Raw genomic sequence first — 18592 nt, forward strand, 5'->3', positions numbered from 1 at the left:
ACACACACACACACACACACACACACACACACACACACACACACACATATATATAAAGCTTCGGTTGGCCCAAGGCTTTAGCAGAAGACACTTGCCCAAAGTGCCATGTAGCTGGGAAGCAAGCTTCCTAAACACACAGCCATAGGCCCCTAATTTCCTCTGATAAGATGAAGAACTTATATAGGTTAGACACCATAGAATACAATAGGCTACTAGAAAATAACATTACACAGACTTACAGATGCACCCCACCCTCTACATATAGGGACATCAACAGTGAAGCTAAAAAATTAGCTAACGAGTTAGAGATAGGTGACAGGGCAGAAATCCTAGCTAAAAGAAATGCTTTCATCACTATAAAAGACCACAAACCGGTCCAGTGAGCAAGCATATTTTGTGAGATATCAACAACACCATAAGAAGGGTCACCAATCTATCCTTGTGGTACAGCACCATCGAAGTGGCCACATGGTTTAATGCCAACAGGAGTAGATGCAGAGCAAGGTTCACCCAATTTGATATAGTCGATTTTTATCTGTCTATATCAAAAGGATTACTGACCAATGCACTTTCTTTCACTAGGGGCTTCACTGATGTTAGCAACAGGGACATAGAAATCATTATGCATGCCAGGAAGACAGTACTGTTCAACAAAGGTTCAGCATAGATCAAGCAATCCGACCCCATGGGCTCCTTTGATGTAGCAATGGCAGCCTACAACAGTGCTGATGTGTGCAACCTTATAGGATTGTATATCCTGGATACCCTTAAGAAAAAGTTCCCCTCTGTTCTCTTTGACCTCTACAGGGATGATGCTCTGGCCATCTCTAGGGGAGCAAATGGCCACACACTACATAGGCTTAGGAAGGACTTACTCAACACACTTGGCTCTATGGGACTGAAGATCACCTATTCCACCAAGAACATCTCTCTCTATATATATTTATATGCTGGGGCACCACTTTGAAGAATTTTACTCAGACAAATCAACCTCAGTACTTATTTATTTTAAGCCTGGGCTCTTTTGCTGAACTGCTAAGTCATGGAGATGTAAACATGCCAACACCAATCATCAAGCGGTGGTGAGGGAACAAACAGACAGAAAGACACACACACACACACACACACACACACACACACACACACACAACACACGCATATGTTGTACAGGAAGGCATCATACCCAATGTTTGGTGTAGCAGCATCATTGTCCACTATTACAAGGGTGAAGGAGATGCCTTTGAAAGAAGTAGTTACATAGATATCAAGTTACTGGACCAGTTTATGAAAATCACTGAAAGTGTCAAAAGTTCATTTAATTAGAGAGTGACTTAACCTAGATGAAATACAATCTGGTTTCATACCAGGGAGAAGTAGTACTGATGCTCTTTTTATAGTTCAGCAACTACAGAAGTAGTTAGCAAAAAGTAAACCACTGTATTTGACATTTGTTGACCTGGAGAGAGCCTTTGACAGGGTGCCTTGATCCCTCATCTAGCAGTAGCTAGGAATAGAAGAATGGCTAGTGAGAGCTGTTCAAGCCATGTACAGGGATGCTGTTAGCAAAGTGAAGGTTAAAAATGAGTAGAGCTGTGAATTTAGTGCGCAGGTAGGAGTTCATCAGTGTTGGTTATCAGTCCATTCTTATTTATGATAGTCCATAATCAAAGAATTTAAGACCAGTTGCCCATGGAAACTTCTCTATGCTGACGACCTTGTTATTATAGTTGAAAGTTAAGGTGGTGAGCTGGCAGAATTGTTAGCTGCCTTTACATTCTGAGTTCAAATTCTGCTGGGGTCAACTTTTCCTTTCACCTTCTCAGAGTTGAGAAAATAAGCACCAGTTGAACACTGAGTTGGATGTAATCGACTTACCCCCTCCCCCAAACCTGCTGACCTTCTGCCAAAATTTGAAATCATTATAACTGAAAGTGTAATAGAATTAGAATTAAAATTCCCAGTATGGAAACAAAACCTGGGATCATAGGGTCTTAAGGTTAACTTAGCAAAGATTAAAATTCTAATTAGCAGGGAAACAGACAGAACACTAAACTGTTTAGGTAAATGATCCAGTTCCATATGTAGACAAAGTGTTCATAGAAATTCCATATGGTGTGCTCAGTGCAAACTATGGACAAATAAGAGGTGCAGTGGAATCAAAGGAAGGTTAACAGAGAAAGTAGAATTTGTTTGTGGCAGATGTGAAGAAGCAATAAATGATAAGAACACATGGGAAATAAATGTTCTGAAATCCCCAGGAGGCTTCCTAGATGTAGTAGATAGTTTCTGTTATCTAGACCTCATATCTTTTTCTTTCTCTCACTTTCCAGGTGAGCAAGCCATGGAATAACCTCTTTAACAAGACACCTGCTCCTCTCCGCCTATTATAGTTTCTTTCTTCAGAAATGTCAAATAAATTTCCAGTCTTTTGTTTTCTCTTCTCTGCACTCAAAGATTACTGAGGATGAGTTGACCTCAGAGACATTCTCCAGTCATGGAGGGGTTAGAAAAATAGTTCTGGAAAAATCTTTTGTTTCAGGTTGACCTATTTTAATTACCAGTGAAATGTTAAGCCTATCTCTTTGGTACCAGAGACTGATTTCTAGTCAAGAGTGATGTACAAGAATAAACTTCTCACTCTATTTTTAAAAGCACTTTCACTCTGTCTCTCTCTCTCTCTTGCAGCACAAGGATAAAGCCAGCTCCCACTCAGAATGAACAATGGACTCACAGAAAATATTTTACAGCATTTACAAATAATGTGTACACACAATGACACAACGGCATCGTTTATCTTATATTGTAACAGTTAATATCATAATTCATATTATATAAATGGCCATCTTCATAATTAATTAATTGTTCTCCATTTATTCATTTCTGTGATACATCATTATTCACACTAAACTTAACTGTTTTTATATATATATATCCTCTGACCTCTGATAGAGGTCATCTAGATAAGAATGCAAATGTCCAATTCTATCTCATTATTATTATTATTATTATTGTTGTTGTTGTTGTTGTTGTTGTTATTCTTTCACACCAGCAGCCAGAGTGTTTGCTGTTTTGCGGTGCGCCTGTCCATCCCACCCCCACTACCTATACTGGAAGTCCTTATCCTTTGACCTCTGTTGGATGTCTTTCCCCTGGACACCTCCAATGGCTTAAATGCTCCCCCATCTCTACTTAGTGTTTATCTCTTATGGAATGTAGTGATTATGTAGCACATAAAATGATGGTGTAGTGTATGCAGGTTGAAGGCTATTGTATGTTTATGAGTTCTGCCAAATGCGAGCTTTCTTTTCAGGTACAGGATGCTGCTGTCCCCCATTCCAGGGTCTTGGGGGCCTACACCCTCAGAGTTGGCTCACTTAATATTTGGTACATTGAAAGGTAGGTCTGGTGAGATTGTTGAGATGCTTGTACGGAAATGTGTAGATTTGTACTGCATCCAAGAAGTTAGGTGGAGAGAAAGTTCTGCTAGGTTTCTTACAGGCAAAGAACATAGATATAACACTTTTGGGGTAGGGAACACTGATGGGGTTGGGGGTGTGGGTATACTTCTTGTGGATAAATAGGTTGATAAGGTAATTGAGGTAGTCAGAGTCTGTGATAGAATACTTAAGATTAGATTAGTGCTGCAACATGAGTTAGCAACCATTATCTCGGCCTATGCCCCTCAGCCAGGGCTACCTGATGAATAGAAAGACCAATTTTATGAGACCCTCTTACAGACTACCTCGTCAATGAATGACAGGGACCTTCTCTTTGTGGCTGGCGACTTTAATGGGTGTGTTAGGCAACATGCAGGAGGCTTCCATGGTGTAGATGGTGGCTATGCATTTGGTTCCTGCAATAAGGAACCAGGCTGCTGGAGTTCTGTGATGCAAATGATCTTATGGTCTGTAATACTAACTTCAGGAAACCTGCCAATCATCTGTTCACCTACAGGTCTGGTGGACACACTAGTTAGATTGACTACATCCTCACCAGGAAACAGGAAAAATGGCTACTTATAAATGCCAAAACCTTCCCAAGTGAAGAATGTACACCACAACATAGATTAGTAGTTAGTGACTTCAGGATCAGGGCTAAATTGCTGCCCAGAAGACGACCAACATAGAGAAGAAGGGTCTGGAAGCTTAAGGATCCTGTGAATGGACAAAGATTTAGAGAAATATTACTTGAAGCCTTTGACGAAAAAGAGGAAGATATAGCATCACATAGTGTGGAAGACAACTGGAGGTTCCTATAGGACAACTTGTTGAGGGTTACTGACCAAATCTGTGGATGGTGCAAAGTCCCCTCTCAACCTAAGGTAACGTGGTGGAGGTTGACAAGGCCATTAAGGAAAAGAAACAGGCATGGAAAGACTGGAAGAACAGTGGTAGCAGGGAACAGTATCAGATCACCAGAAGGGAAACTAGGAGACAGGTTTATTTAGCTAGAGGGGAAGCAGATAAGAAAAAAATTTGCCAATGTTCTGCGTCACGAGGATCAAAGACTTGAAGTGTTTCGTGTTGCAAGACAGTGTGTGAAAGAGAATCGTGATGTCATAGGAGAGAAATGTGTCCACATGGATGATGGTTCATTTGCATTTAATGAGGTTGCAAAGAGAGAGATGTGGAGATGCCACTATGAAAGGTTGCTAGATGAAGAGAATGAATGGGAGAAAGAGAGTCTGCCGAATGTCGATCCAACAGAGGGACCAGCCATCCAAATTGACAGTACTTTGGTAGATAAAGCAATTAGGGGTATGAAGACAGGGAAAGCCCCTGGCTCATCAGGAATCACTGCAGAGATGATTAAAATATCTGGCGGTGTCGGCTATAGTCTAGTCACCTATGTAGTCAATTGAGTGATACATGAAGTATCACTGATGTAGCAGCACCATAGTCAAGTGCTACAAAGGTAAAGGTGACCCATTACATATGAATAATTACAGAGGTATCAAGTTATTGGATCAAGTGATGAAAGTCATGGAGAGGGTCATAGCCCAACTAATTAGGGAAAGAGTTAGTTTAAATGAGATGTAGTTTTGGTTTGTGCCAGGGAGAAGCACTACTGGTGCTATATTTCTGGTAAGGCAACTTCAGGAGAAATACATAAATATAAACCTCTGTACTTGGCTTTTGTTGACTTGTCTACCGTTCGCTCTGAGGGAGAGACCCTTTATTGGGTTTTTAAGGTGTGATCTAAAATAAAGATATGATTTTCTTCATACATATTATTGATTATTATTATTATTATTATTCTTTTATTTGTTTCAGTCATATGACTGTAGCCATGCTGGAGCACCACCTTTAGTTGAACAAACCGACCCCAGGACTTATTCTTTGTAAGCCTAATACTTATTCTGTCTGTCACTTTTGCTGAACCACAAGGTTACGGGGACGTAAACATACCAATATCAGTTGTCAAGTGATGGTGGGGGGACAAACACAGACACACACATATATATATATATATGACAGGCTCCTTTCAGTTTCCGTCTACTAAATCTACTCACAAGGCTTTGGTCAGCCCGAAGCTATAGTAGAAGACACTTGTCCAAGGTGCCACGCTGTGGGACTGAACCTGGGACCATGTGGTTGGTAAGCAAGCTACATACCACACAGCCACTCCTGTGCCTATGCAGCCCTACTAGAAAGTTTAGCAACACCTAGAGAATTTAATGTTTTTTTACATTTTTAAGTAAATTTACTATTTTTAATAACTTGGTTTTTCTAAAATTTATATTCATTGCTTAGAAAAGGCAAAAATCATACCAAATATAAGCATTTCTCTTGACAGTCAAGTTAGCTTTCCCTTCAAACCTTCAAATGCCAAAAAAAAAAAAAAAAAGTGGGGAAGAAGCATGAAATTCCATCAGAGAAGCGAACTCAGATTGAAATTTTGATAAAAATGGGTACGGTTTGTCTGTGCATCCATTAGCTATTTCAAGAACTCTGAAAAGAATGAAAGAAACAGGAAATTATTCAAGCCATGATTGGCCAGGTAGGCCAAGATTAACAATACCTCAAACTGATCATTCTATTCACTGCTATGGAAGAGCAAATCCTTTTTCCTCTGCAAGTGAGATACAAGCACAGTTACCAACAAATGATAACAATAATAAACACCAAGTTTATCAACAATTAAAGATTGTTTGGTAAAAGATTTTAAGCTAAAAGCATACACCAGCAAAAGAAACCTCAATTGAGCAAGAAAAATATTCAAGATGAAATAAAATTTTGCAAGAGATATAAGCACTGGACACCAATTGAATGGAGCAAAATTATGCATACTGATGAAACATTAATTTCTTGATATTGTAGTTATCAGCCTTACGTAAGAAGACCAAAAGGTGAGCACATGAATGAAAGTTATACACCAAGAACTGCTTCTTTTGCAGTGACAGTTATGATGTGTAGGGCTCTTTCAGCCCGGGGTAGATGTGGATTACATTTTGTGCTCAGAGGATCAATATTAAAAGCAAAAGATTATCTAGATTTATGGTAGCTAGAAAATGCTCAATCAAGTTCATAAGCTGACTATGAAGGAGTGATGTTAGAGGTGTGAAGTTTTGCATGCTTTTATTTCATCTCTTCTTATTAAAAACTGCATTGTTTCTTTCCAGCTAAACTGACACCTGACTGTTCAAAAACTTCAAAAGTAAGAAGTAACAATTTCTCTTCAAAATGGACAAAATTTGGTATCATGGTGTTATCTAGCATCTGCAGAATAAGGCTTTAGGCCCCAAGGACATTCATGCTGACATGGTTGCTACATTGGAGGATGATGCTCTGGTTTTATCAACAGTGCAAAAGTGGGCAGCTGAATTTAGGAGGGAAGATGACCCATGGTCTGCACATCCTGCAACTGCCACCACCAAGGTAAACATTGATCATGTTCACGAATGAAAGGTGACTGACTATAAATCAAATAACCAATGCTATAAGCATACTCCATGAAAGAGTTGAGAATATTATACACAATGCACTTGGCATGAAGGTTTCTGTTCAGTGGCTGCCATCAAAAGCACACCAGGATGACCTGATCATTGGAAAATTTGACATTGTTTGAGGCAGATCCAGCTGGTTTCCTAACCCAGGATGGGTTCATTACTTTGAGCTAGAGACAAAGAGACAATCCATGTGGTGGAAACACCTCTCTTCATCTGCTCTGAAGAAGGCCAAGGTCATTTCATCTGCAGGTAAGGTAATGGCCCATTTTTGGGGGATGCAAAAGGCATTGTGCTTATTGACTATCTTCAAAAGGGTCCCACCATCAATGGAGAGTACTACACCAACTTGCTGAGGCAGTTATGAAAGGCTATCAAGACCAAATGCCCAGGAAAACTGATGAAAGGGTCTTGTTTCATCAGGACAATGCTCCAGCACACAAGTCCTAGCTTTTAATGGCTGCTGTACATGACTGTGGTTTTGAACTGGCTGATCACACTCCCTATTCTCCTGATATGGCCCCATCTGACTATCAGCTGTTCCTCAACATGAAAAAACACTTAGCTCAGAACCAGTATTGCATTGATGAGAACATCATATCTGCTGTTGATATCTTTCTTTACCAACAGGATGAAAACTTCTTCATCCATGGGATCCAAGCACTGCAACACCGATGGAAGAAGTGTATGGACCGTAAGGAGGACTTGAAAAATAAACTTCGTTTGGTCACATTTCATGAGAGTACCTTGGTCAGCCAGTCAACTTTTCAGTTGACCCTCATAACAGCAGAATATTGCCAGAAGTTTGTGGAATCTATGCAATAAGAACAAAAGCATGTCTAAAAGCAAATGGTTCATATACTAAGTATTAAATGTCCATTTATTTATAATTTATTACTTAAAATATTCATTTTAAACAATAAAGCATTTTTTTTCATTGATTAAAGAAAATTTTCCTACTATTGCTAAACTTCCTGGCAGGACTGTATAAATGTGTGTAAATATATATATATATATATATATATATATATAAATACACATACATATACATATGTGTTTATATAAGTAGGGCAAATTGCATCAGTGGTTCTCGTGAGTCACTGCTGTAATGATGTTTGTCTTACTTTCTGATATATAATGTTTTTTAACACAACAAAACTATGAAGAAATATTCTCTCAGATAAAATCTACAGTGTCATGTCTTTTAATGTTGTATATATATATTTAGTATGATACATACATAACGATTTTAATTCAATGCCTCTTCAATTGCACTCACTTATTTTATTACAGCTCTTAAAGCTTACTGTACTACCAGTGAATGCATTATTCACTTTTTCCAATATATCTAAACAAGAATTTGATCTAAGCAAGTAACAAATGTGTTGCACAGCATTCACAAGTCCCAAGTTTGGTGAAACACACCTGCTATTCTTGTGGGCATTGCTGCTCTAATGTTTGCCTTGCTCCAATATTTATTGCTTTTAATACATGTCTATAAAGAGATTTTCTCTCACACAAAAAAAATTACAGTATCATGCTCTATATATACACACACACACACACATATAGATGTGTGTGTGTGTGTGTGCATATATGAGAGCGTATACAGAGGTTGAACAAAATGGAAATGCCACTTATTTAAAATTCAACAAAAAACATGTTCAACAACAACAAAATACACATTCCATGAATTTTTTCCAGACTGTAAAATACCTCATTTCATTGAAGGTTTAATTAAGTCACAAGTTAGTCATGCTGGTGATTTCTAAACAGAATGAAATAGCATTATACATGGTTATGAATGACTAGAAATTTTAAGTACTTTGTATGACAAAAAAAGAAAAAGAATTATTGTGACTTCTATGCATCTTTTTCTTGAAATTCCCTCAATTTCAAATTTCTAATCTAGTTTTGAATTATGATGAAAAGATTACCTCCCTTGTAATAGCTGTGACTGCTATGAGAACCACATGAGAAAATGAATATTTATATGTATCTATATGTGCATATGTATACATACATATTTGTGTCTGTATATATAAATGTATGTGCACATATATGTGTGTGTATATATATATATATATATAAATATACAAGGTTTGATGGGTAAATTGTTGCCATTTTATATTTTTAATTTTGCACATGTGCATTGCTTGTTTTTAGTTTTGTTGACTACACAGTATAGGTCAGTTGGGCATCATCTGTGAGAAAAACAGCACTATGATGCAATTCACTCTGCCAGAAATTTGGAAACGACATTCTGTAGTGCTTGGCATTTGCACCGGAAACTCCACTATGAACATTTCAGAGTGTTTGGGTGTCAATCTGAGGAGAGTGCAGAGGATTCAGAAAGAGTTGGATAAGTTTAATGGTGATTACAAAGGCACGGCAGCCATGATTGACAACGATCCCTCCAAGTCAATCAGGTCCATTACCAGAGACATGGGAGTGTCTATCAGGCAGGTAGTGCATGAAGGCATTCGATATTCCTCATACAAGACAAGAAAGGACCAATTTTTATCCCAAACCATTAAGGACAAGAGTAAATATTGTGCAACAAAGCTTTCGAACAAACTCAAGCATCCCCTCCAATCAAACATGCTTTGTTTTTTCTCAGACAAGAAAAATTTCTACCAGGATCAGATAGTGAACACACAGAACAACCGCTGGCTAGTTAGGTCCCTAAAACATGTACCAAGAGTGATAAAAATCAAAAATCCCATCAACATCATGGTGTTTGGAGTGATCACTAGTGATAGCAATGTTATGCCTTCATTCATCTTCCCACATGGCTTCAGACTCAACACAGAGGCCTACATCAAATGTCTGGAGGAAGTAGTGCTGCCATGGGTGGGTCAAGAGGGTAGTTGCTGGAAGACCCTATGCCTGTTAGTAGGACTCTGCACCATGCCACACAAGCAGGAGGATCCAGTCATGACTGTCAGACAATTTCTGCGACCACATCGCCCCTCTCCCCAGGCTGCAACCCCTTGATTATTATGTGTGAGGCGCAATTGACCAACAAAACTGCTTTTAACACCAAAAATGAACTGAAACCAAGGATTATGACAGCACTCACCAACTTAAACAAGGAGACCATCCAGAAGAGTTGCAGGAGATTCCAAAGTCATTTAAAGGCCGTGGTTGAAGCCAATGGTGATTTTATTGAATAAATTTCCTCTTTTGTATTTCAAGATATTTTTATATAAACCCTGTATATATGTATACTTTCTTTTTGATTTTCACAGTTTGCTTCAATTTCTGGTGAAATCTATGCTTGTGTATTTACCAGGTTTCTTAAGTCTCACATTGTATGGTCAGTTCCATCACAGAACACCAGAAACCTGAAATCTTAATTTTTTTTGTAACATGGCCATCACAGAAGCTATTGTGGTGTTGACCAACATAGCTATTAAATTTGCCAGCTATGATAATGAAATCACTGCTGATCATTGTTTGCAGAAAAGCCTCACTTCTGGTTATCTGTCAATCTAACTTGTAGAAAATGTTGCTATAACTATTCAGTTATCTTTTTGCACACCATGAATTTCTCACTTATTTTATGTACTTATTTCTCAGTTAACAATATGCCTACACTAACCCCCACCCTCACTTTTAATCAATATTCCTACTGCTGTTTCTTGCCTGTGAAGAGTTTAGCTAAGGAACCTTTCCATCTTACTTCTTGTACACAGTGCATATCCACTCCTCTCTGCTCCAGCATCTTTACAATCTCACCAGACCTACCTGTCATTGTGACTACACTGATGATGACAGCCCTTAGGTTTTGGAACTGTGGGTGGGAGGTTTACTGATAATTTTGTTGATTGTTCTTAGATTTCTGAACCTGTTGGGAATAAAAAACTTGCGCTGTGACATGCTGATAATTGGAAGGTTCACACAGTTATGGTTGTCCTGTCATTTAATTTGCTATCATTCACCCATTCCCCATAATTTTGCAATGTATAAGTGTTGTATACTTTGTTATCAATTAATATCATTGGTATAATAATACTATTATTATTATTATTGTTAAGCTGGTAGAACTGTTAGCAAATTGGAAAAAAATGCTTTGTGGTATTTCTGACAGCTCTTTACATTCTGAGTTCAAATCCTACTGAGGCCAACCATGCCTTCCATCCATTTGAGGTCAATAAAATAAAGTTCTAATCAAGTACTGGGATTAATGTAATTGACATGCTCCTCTCCTAGAAATTGCTGGCCTTGTACCAAAACTAGAAAGAATTATTATTGTTTGGTGTATAGCCTCAGTTATTTGATAAAGGAGGGAGAAGGATAGTGATACCGAGTACAAGATGTACATGTAATATGGGTGAGACAAAGGCAGTGTGAGAGGAAGGTTAAAGTTTAGTTTACTAAATGGGAATAAATCAGGATAGCTTTCTGCCATTTGGTGTGTGTGTGGGGTGGATAATATATCATGAAAAATTCAAATGACCATGGAGAGAGAGAGATATATATAAATAAACAGTTCAGAGAAATGATTGGATGTGGCAAAGGAAGAATTTCTTACTTTCTTTCAACAGAGCACAAGGCTTTTGTCTGAGCAGCATTGAGAGTTGAAGTGGCTGGGGCCACACTGTCCAAAAATATAAGTGGAGAGGAAGATCAATTGACCAATTTTACTATAAATATTGCAGATATAAAGAATTAAATTCTAATCATACTATGTTATGTTTATATCACATAAAATAGCATAACATTTTTTCAAATAAAATTTATATTGAAGTCAAGGGGCATTCAAATCTTTGGAAAAGATCTTTAACGTTATTTATTATATTACTGCACTATCATATCAATGAAGACAGATTCTTTGAATTTGTTTATACCACATTATGGACATTCAACTTCCATTAGGCCTCCACAGCATACAAGTAGAAATTAAAAAATTCTGGTCTATGAATAAATCTACAAGTGAGGTTAACCATACCACCTAAATCTTTTGGGATTGCTATTATATATTTTGTCTGAAAAAATTAACAAGATACTGCAGAGTCTATCTTTTCTGTAACTTTTTGTGATAAAGTAATGAAAAGACAATCTATTTTAGAAGTATTTTTTTATTACAAAAAATGAAAGCTACAGAATGAAGTGATGGACTGCAAAGAAATTTAACAATTATTCTGAAATGAAAACTAAAGTTTTCTTTATACAGAAATGATGGGGAAAACTTTTAATGGTTTTTACCAAATATTCTGGAGAACATAAAAGAAATAAAATGTGGATTAAATTGTTGCCAAATGAAGAGCAGATATACCAAATTAAAAACTGAAGTGTAACCTTGAGGAGAACTGCAATACTTAAACATTTCCATAGACTTAATAGTTAATTTAATTCATTAACTTAATTTTTTTTTATTCCATTTATCAAGTTTCTATTTTTTCTTTCTTTTTTTCTTACCTAAATATTTCACTAATGCTGATGAAAAAATAAACAGAAGTACAGCATTATTTAAGGGTAATTTTGATTGAGAATGTCTTGAAATTTAAATTATTTTCTTTTGTTATTTTATCATTGTTTTCTATATTGATATAATCTGACAAGCAAAATCAAATGGATAAGTTACAGAAATCTTATATCTATCTTGCTCTTCAGTGTATGAAGGCCACTTTGAGCTTGAAAATTAGAAAACAACTTTAAATCATTAATTTATTTGTATGAAAAGATATCACTGGCCACAACAACTCATAAATTGTCTATTTCAAGCTAGTTTACAGTTCTTATCAAACTGTCTCCCAGGTCTTACTTACACAGATTCCAGTAAATGAAATAGAAGTTTAGTACTTTTCTCAAGACACAGAATAGCACACAGTAATGGAAATGAACTAGAATCTTCAGAAAGGTTAATAATCTACCCACCCAATTCTCCAAACTTTTCAACTATGAATTAAAAATTGCAAATGTTTTTAGTGTTTTGACCTACAATAAATAAATGATGAAAATGAAAGTAATCCAAAAGAAAATTGATATTAGAGCCTTTTTTTGTATACTATTCAGCAAAATCTGAATATTAGAGGTAGGTATCTGCATATTAGAGTCAATAACATTAGCAATGACGAAATATTTTAAAAGATCTAGTTTTTAATTTAACTAAATTACTTCAATTCTGAATACAGTTTTGCTGAGACTATTTTTTAAACTGTGCAAATGAACAATGTCATTGTTACTTTGATTTTGAGTATGAGAATCCTATGTTGATATGGATGTGATAACTTATTTTCTAAATCTTATCAAGGTTACACTTTAAGTTTAAAAGCAAGAAGGAACAAGGGACATAGAAAAATACCTTTCATCAATCATGGCATATTTTTGAATGTTTACATATGCATCTGCCATGCACATGCAAATATGAATAAATGCAAATATTCCCATATATTTATAAACTGATGTGTACATAAAATGTAAACAATATACAAGTATTGATGAGTTAAAGTTGAATTCAAAACTGCAATCAACAACACCAAAAAGTTAGCCATTTAATGGTTTTTGTGACTTATTGCATGTAAAACTGTATATGTCTTTAAGATTTCACTAGTGAAATCATTAAAATGTATGTAGTCAAGATATTTCACACTTCCAATTGGTTACAATAGTTTTGTCACCAACCAAGAGAGATGTTTACAAAGTCAATGCTTCATCAAATATGTTGCAAGTTTGTTAATAAATATCCACTTGGTTTCCATGCTTACCACCAAAAAGCTGTGTTTAGTACTAAAGACATGTATATAGACTGAAGTTCAATCACTCTCAAGTCTCTCCTTCATCTCATTTTAGTAAGTGAATTCTCTCCCTTGATCTTATGGTTGCCCTTAAATTGTAATATTTACTAACACCCACACCCATGTGCACACAGTGTGTGTGTGTAAAATTCCAAAATGCTCATATGTAAAGTTCCTATAGTATCTATATTTTAGTATTGCTATTTCAAAAATTGAAGGGAAATACAAGATCGAAAAAGGATTTGTGGAAAAGAAACTGGAAAAACACAAAAGAAGACTTGCCTATATATATATATATATCGTTTTACTTGTACACACATATTAAGGAACCATATTTTGTTGTGGTTGTGTGTCTAATGGTCTGGCAAAAAGGAGATTCATAAGAAAGTGAGGTAAAAAGTGAAAAGTGCAATTCACAATAGCTTATATGAAGTTGTTAGACTTATCTATTTGCACACATCTGTGTGTGCATGTGTGTGTGTGTGTGTTTTTCAAATGTATTGAAAGCATTCAAAGACAACTCTGGTCTAATTCCAATGGTGTTGTGGATGACATGATGATAATGATGATAACCAGCAGTAGAGATTTAAAATAAGTTTTAAATAATGGGAGCATTTTGTTTCCTTTCTAGTACTGATAATATGCAGGTAATCTAAATACAGAGAAAAGTTGCTCCTTGAATTGTTGGGAAAACTGGTGCACCTGAATATAATTGTATGCTTGTAGGGTACATCTGAATAGTGGCAGGGTACATCTGAGTGTTATTAGCGGCAGAAATGAGGTCTGTTGTAGTAGGATGGGATGATGCAATATCTAGTTGTGGAGAAGTTTGCACTAATGTACCAGATGAAGTGTCAGAATGATGAGAATGAGCCAACACAGAATTTGCAGCCACTAGAGCAGTCGTAGGCGGTGCACTGTTGTCATTCATATGTTGTTGTTGCTGGTGATGATGATGAGAATGTAGCTGGATTAAATCACTATGTGAGTCGTTACTGGCATTATTGCTATCAGGTGAATTTCTACAATCATCATTCATTTTGTTATTACATTTGTTGGCTCGAAGATGCCGTTCTAAATGATCTTTCCTTGCAAATGCAAACTGACAGGTACCACACTTGAATGGTCGCTCTCCAGTGTGAATTCGATGGTGGACTTTTAAGTGTGATCTTTCTAAGAATGTTTTATTGCAAAGACTGCAAGAGTAGAGCTTTTTGCCAAGATGAGACCTCTGATGCCGTTTCCATTCGCCCCGGTCAGTAAACACCTGGGAACATATATTACATTTGAATGGTAATACAGCAGAATGAATCCGTTTATGTAAATCATGATGGTTTCTTTGTGAATAGGCTTTCCAGCAGACATCACAACTGAGGGGATTATCGTTATTCTTCTCATTTGAGCTTTGTAAATGAGTTGAAGATGAATTATTCAAAGGCTTGTCTGAATTGTTTAATGTCTTTCCATTGGAATGAATCCGTTGTCGGTGAACTGTCAGGTGCGTCCTTTGAGAGAAGCATTTTCCACAAGATTCACATTGAAAAGGATTTAAAGCCTTATGTATCCTTTTATGAACATCTTGGCTTAACTTAGCTCTTTGCGTAAACGTTTCCCAACAAACATCACAGTTAAATGGGTTTTGAATATGATGTAACTGATTTGTCGACACTGATGACGCTGATGATGATGATGAAGTTGACACTTTGCAGTTAGCTGTATGAGACAATGATGGTAAAGAAGTTCCATGTGTTCTTAGATGTCTTGTAAGATCACCGTTGCGAGAAAATGAACAAGGACATATTTGGCATTTAAAAGGTTTATCATTTGCTGTTATAACTTTAGATGTTTTAGGTTTTGAGTAAGTTGATGCTTGATATGATGTACTATGTTCATGTGACATACTTGAATGACAAATAGATGATTTAGGACTACCATTTGAAATAGTTTTCCCATGAATACCCATGTGCCTTGTTAAGTTACCATTTCGAGAAAAAGCATCTCCACACACTTGACATTTGAAAGGCTTTTCTCCACTGTGTGTAACTAAATGTTGTTTTAAATGAGCTTTTTGGGCAAAACATTTGTTACACAAATCACATGCATAAGGCTTATTAGGTACACTAAGATGACTGTTGTCTCGGTAAGAAAGATCTAATGTTTGTTCTTGCTCATCTTGTGGTGAAAGTGCTCTTTCTTCATCATTTGGGCTATGAGAGCCATATTTGGAGAAGGATTTCCCACTAATGTTAACTACATAAGTTTTCTCCATTGACTTTCAAATCAATTAAATTTCTATCAATAGGTAAAAGTTTTAACTGATTTCTCAACAACTAAGTTTAAATAATAAAAATAAGTTGTTGATCTAATAAACTAAAAAATAGTTATGAAGGGATTCTAACCTCTTTATTATTCTGTCTTTCATTTCATTTGGTTCATTAGTAATACTGAGACTTTGACTTGATTGCTTTTTGTGCCCCCAGAAATTCAAAATATAAACTGAATTTCAACAAATAAGGCATTAGATAAATTTTTTTATAAACTTTGAAAAGTAATTGAACTGTTATACAACAAATTTTAAAATATTTTCCCAAATAGTCTAATAATTTGGACTAGAGCAAATGAGTTTGAAAAGTGATACATTTCAGTGGCAGTCATATTTTTCCTCCAAAACAATGTTAAATTATGCTGAAGAGTTTATAACTTTTATTTGTCTCATTTTCAAGCTTCTTTTATAAGTTTCTCCAACATGAATATCTGAAGAATGAAGAGGAAAATAAATGCTGAGATATTTAAATAAACTTTGTATTATTTTAACAAAAGAAAAATGCAATAATGCATGCTGGAAATGAAAATAATTTTTATTACAATATGAATTAGCAACTTTTCAACACTTAAAACCAGAGGAATTATCACCTATCAAAATAGAAGATAATGTGATAGTTAAGTGATTTATTCAAGGACGATGGAAAACAATTACCATATTTGCTGGGTTTCTTACATTTGTTAAACTGGAAGTCTAAAAATTTCATAAGCTAAAGAGGCAAAGAAAAAGAATTAGTTACATTACGCAGCATCATAAGTGCAGGCATAGCTGTGTGGTTGGAAAAGTTTGCTTCCCAACCAGGTGATTTTAAGTTCATTCCCACTCTTCTGTTATAGCCCCAAGCTAGTCAGAACCTTGTGAGGGGATTTGGTGAAGGGAAACTGAAGGAGGCCTCTGTGTGTGTGTGTGTGTGTGTGTGTATAGGTATATGTATGTGCATGTACCCTTGTCTGGCATCATGTAATGATTGTAAGCAAGCATCACCATTAAACAAACAATGCTGTTTGTTTCCCGTCTTCTGTAAAAAAACATATCTGGCCATGGAGAAATATTACCTTGTTCAGAAACAGGTGAGGGTTGGTGATAGGAAGAGCATCCAGACAAAAAAAAATCTGCCTTTATGAATTCCATTTGACCCATTCAATCATGGAAAAGTGGGTGTATGATGATGATGATAATGTGACAATATGTTCTAGATTTACGCTACAGACATTTTTTCAAATTGTGTTTATGTGGGGTGCAATGCAATTACCCAAATAAGTTACATCTAATTTATTGCCAAACTTGTTTTAATATACTGAAAGGTATTTGCATTTTTTGCAAAGTAGAACAGAGTTTTATGCAAGAGAGGTAATTGAATTTGTATATAATTTGTGTTTCTGAAAGATTAGAAATGAAGGGCCAAGTTTTAGGAATAGTGTCTTATAACTGAAACAACTGTGTGAGCTAGAAGAGATTGCAACTTTTTTGTGTAGTACTCACGTATCTAGCTAGCATTTAAGGGACACATCAGTTTTGCAGTGTGCATATTGTAGGAGTTGTGTGTGCAGCTTTTTAGCAGCAAAAGAACATAGTATATTCTTTTACTATGGTTGCACCTCACATAGTTTAAGTCACTGGACTGCAGCCATGCTAGAATACCACCTTCAAGAGTTTAATCTATCATACTGATAGGGTTTTAATAAATTACTTAAAGATAGGGTTTTAATTATATCGATATCTATTTGTTGAATGATCAAGTTACAGGACATAACATAAACACAGCCACACACACACACACATATACACAATAGGTACAGTGTCTGTCAACCAAATTTCACTCACAAGTTATCGGTCAGCTTAAGGATACAGGAGACACTTAATGAAAGTGTTGTACAAAGGGATCATACCCAGAGCTGTGTGGTTGTGATATGGGGAACTTCTTAACCATACAACATTTTGGGACCTCCCTGTATGATAATTTGTGTAATTTGTGCTAAAGAGTTTACTTTTGCAAATAAGTTAATTTAGTTCCATGAAACATTATGAAATCATGTGGACATGTAAGACTTTTTCTATGCTCTCTGTTTCTATTATAGGACAGAAATCTTTACAAAATCCAAAATGGAGGGGAATTTTTTGCTGTAGAACTGAAGAATGGTAGCTGGTTGAAGTTATTAAATTGGCAGATTTTGCCTCAACTCCTAACATTTCTAAGTAAATGTTACCAACAATAAATATAATATGCTCTGTATCTATATATACTTTATTTTCTGTAACACTTCAGCATTTGAAGCTGTTGAATTTGTTCCAATTTATAAGGTTTATACTTTCTATAAATCATTTGACACGAGCTGGAGTTCCGTTTATTTTATATATATATAGGTGCAGGAGTGGTTGTGTGGTAAGTAGCTTGCTTACCAACCACATGGATCCAGGTTCAGTTAGACTGCGTGGCACTTTGGGCAAGTGTCTTCTACTATAGCCTCGGGCTGACCAAAGCCTTGTGAGTGGATTTGGTAGACGGAAACTGAATATGTGTGTGTGTGTGTGTGTGTGTGTGTGTGTGTGTGTGTGTGTATCTGTGCTTGTCCCCACCAC

At 36.2% G+C, this 18592-nt stretch overlaps 1 protein-coding gene and 1 long non-coding RNA gene across 3 annotated transcripts in view; one reads left to right on the plus strand and one right to left on the minus strand.

The window, feature by feature from the left end:
* LOC128249375 (uncharacterized) overlaps positions 1–2855 on the plus strand; it is a 44947-nt gene extending 42092 nt beyond the window's left edge. The window contains exon 2 of the long non-coding RNA XR_008265477.1: positions 2686–2855. This is a non-coding gene — a long non-coding RNA (uncharacterized LOC128249375). The remainder of the gene's footprint in view (positions 1–2685) is intronic.
* A 9157-nt stretch (positions 2856–12012) lies between these two features.
* Positions 12013–18592, minus strand: part of LOC106884033 (zinc finger protein 436) — a 20327-nt gene continuing 13747 nt past the window's right edge. For both annotated transcript variants that reach the window (XM_014935239.2, XM_052972768.1), the window contains exon 2: positions 12013–16443. In XM_014935239.2, coding sequence (XP_014790725.1) covers positions 14342–15958 — 1617 coding nt within the window. In that variant the 5' untranslated portion in view covers positions 15959–16443 and the 3' untranslated portion in view covers positions 12013–14341. The remainder of the gene's footprint in view (positions 16444–18592) is intronic.

This window comes from Octopus bimaculoides, chromosome 14 (genome assembly GCF_001194135.2).
Source record: "Octopus bimaculoides isolate UCB-OBI-ISO-001 chromosome 14, ASM119413v2, whole genome shotgun sequence".
Classification (NCBI taxonomy): Eukaryota; Metazoa; Mollusca; class Cephalopoda; order Octopoda; family Octopodidae; genus Octopus; species Octopus bimaculoides.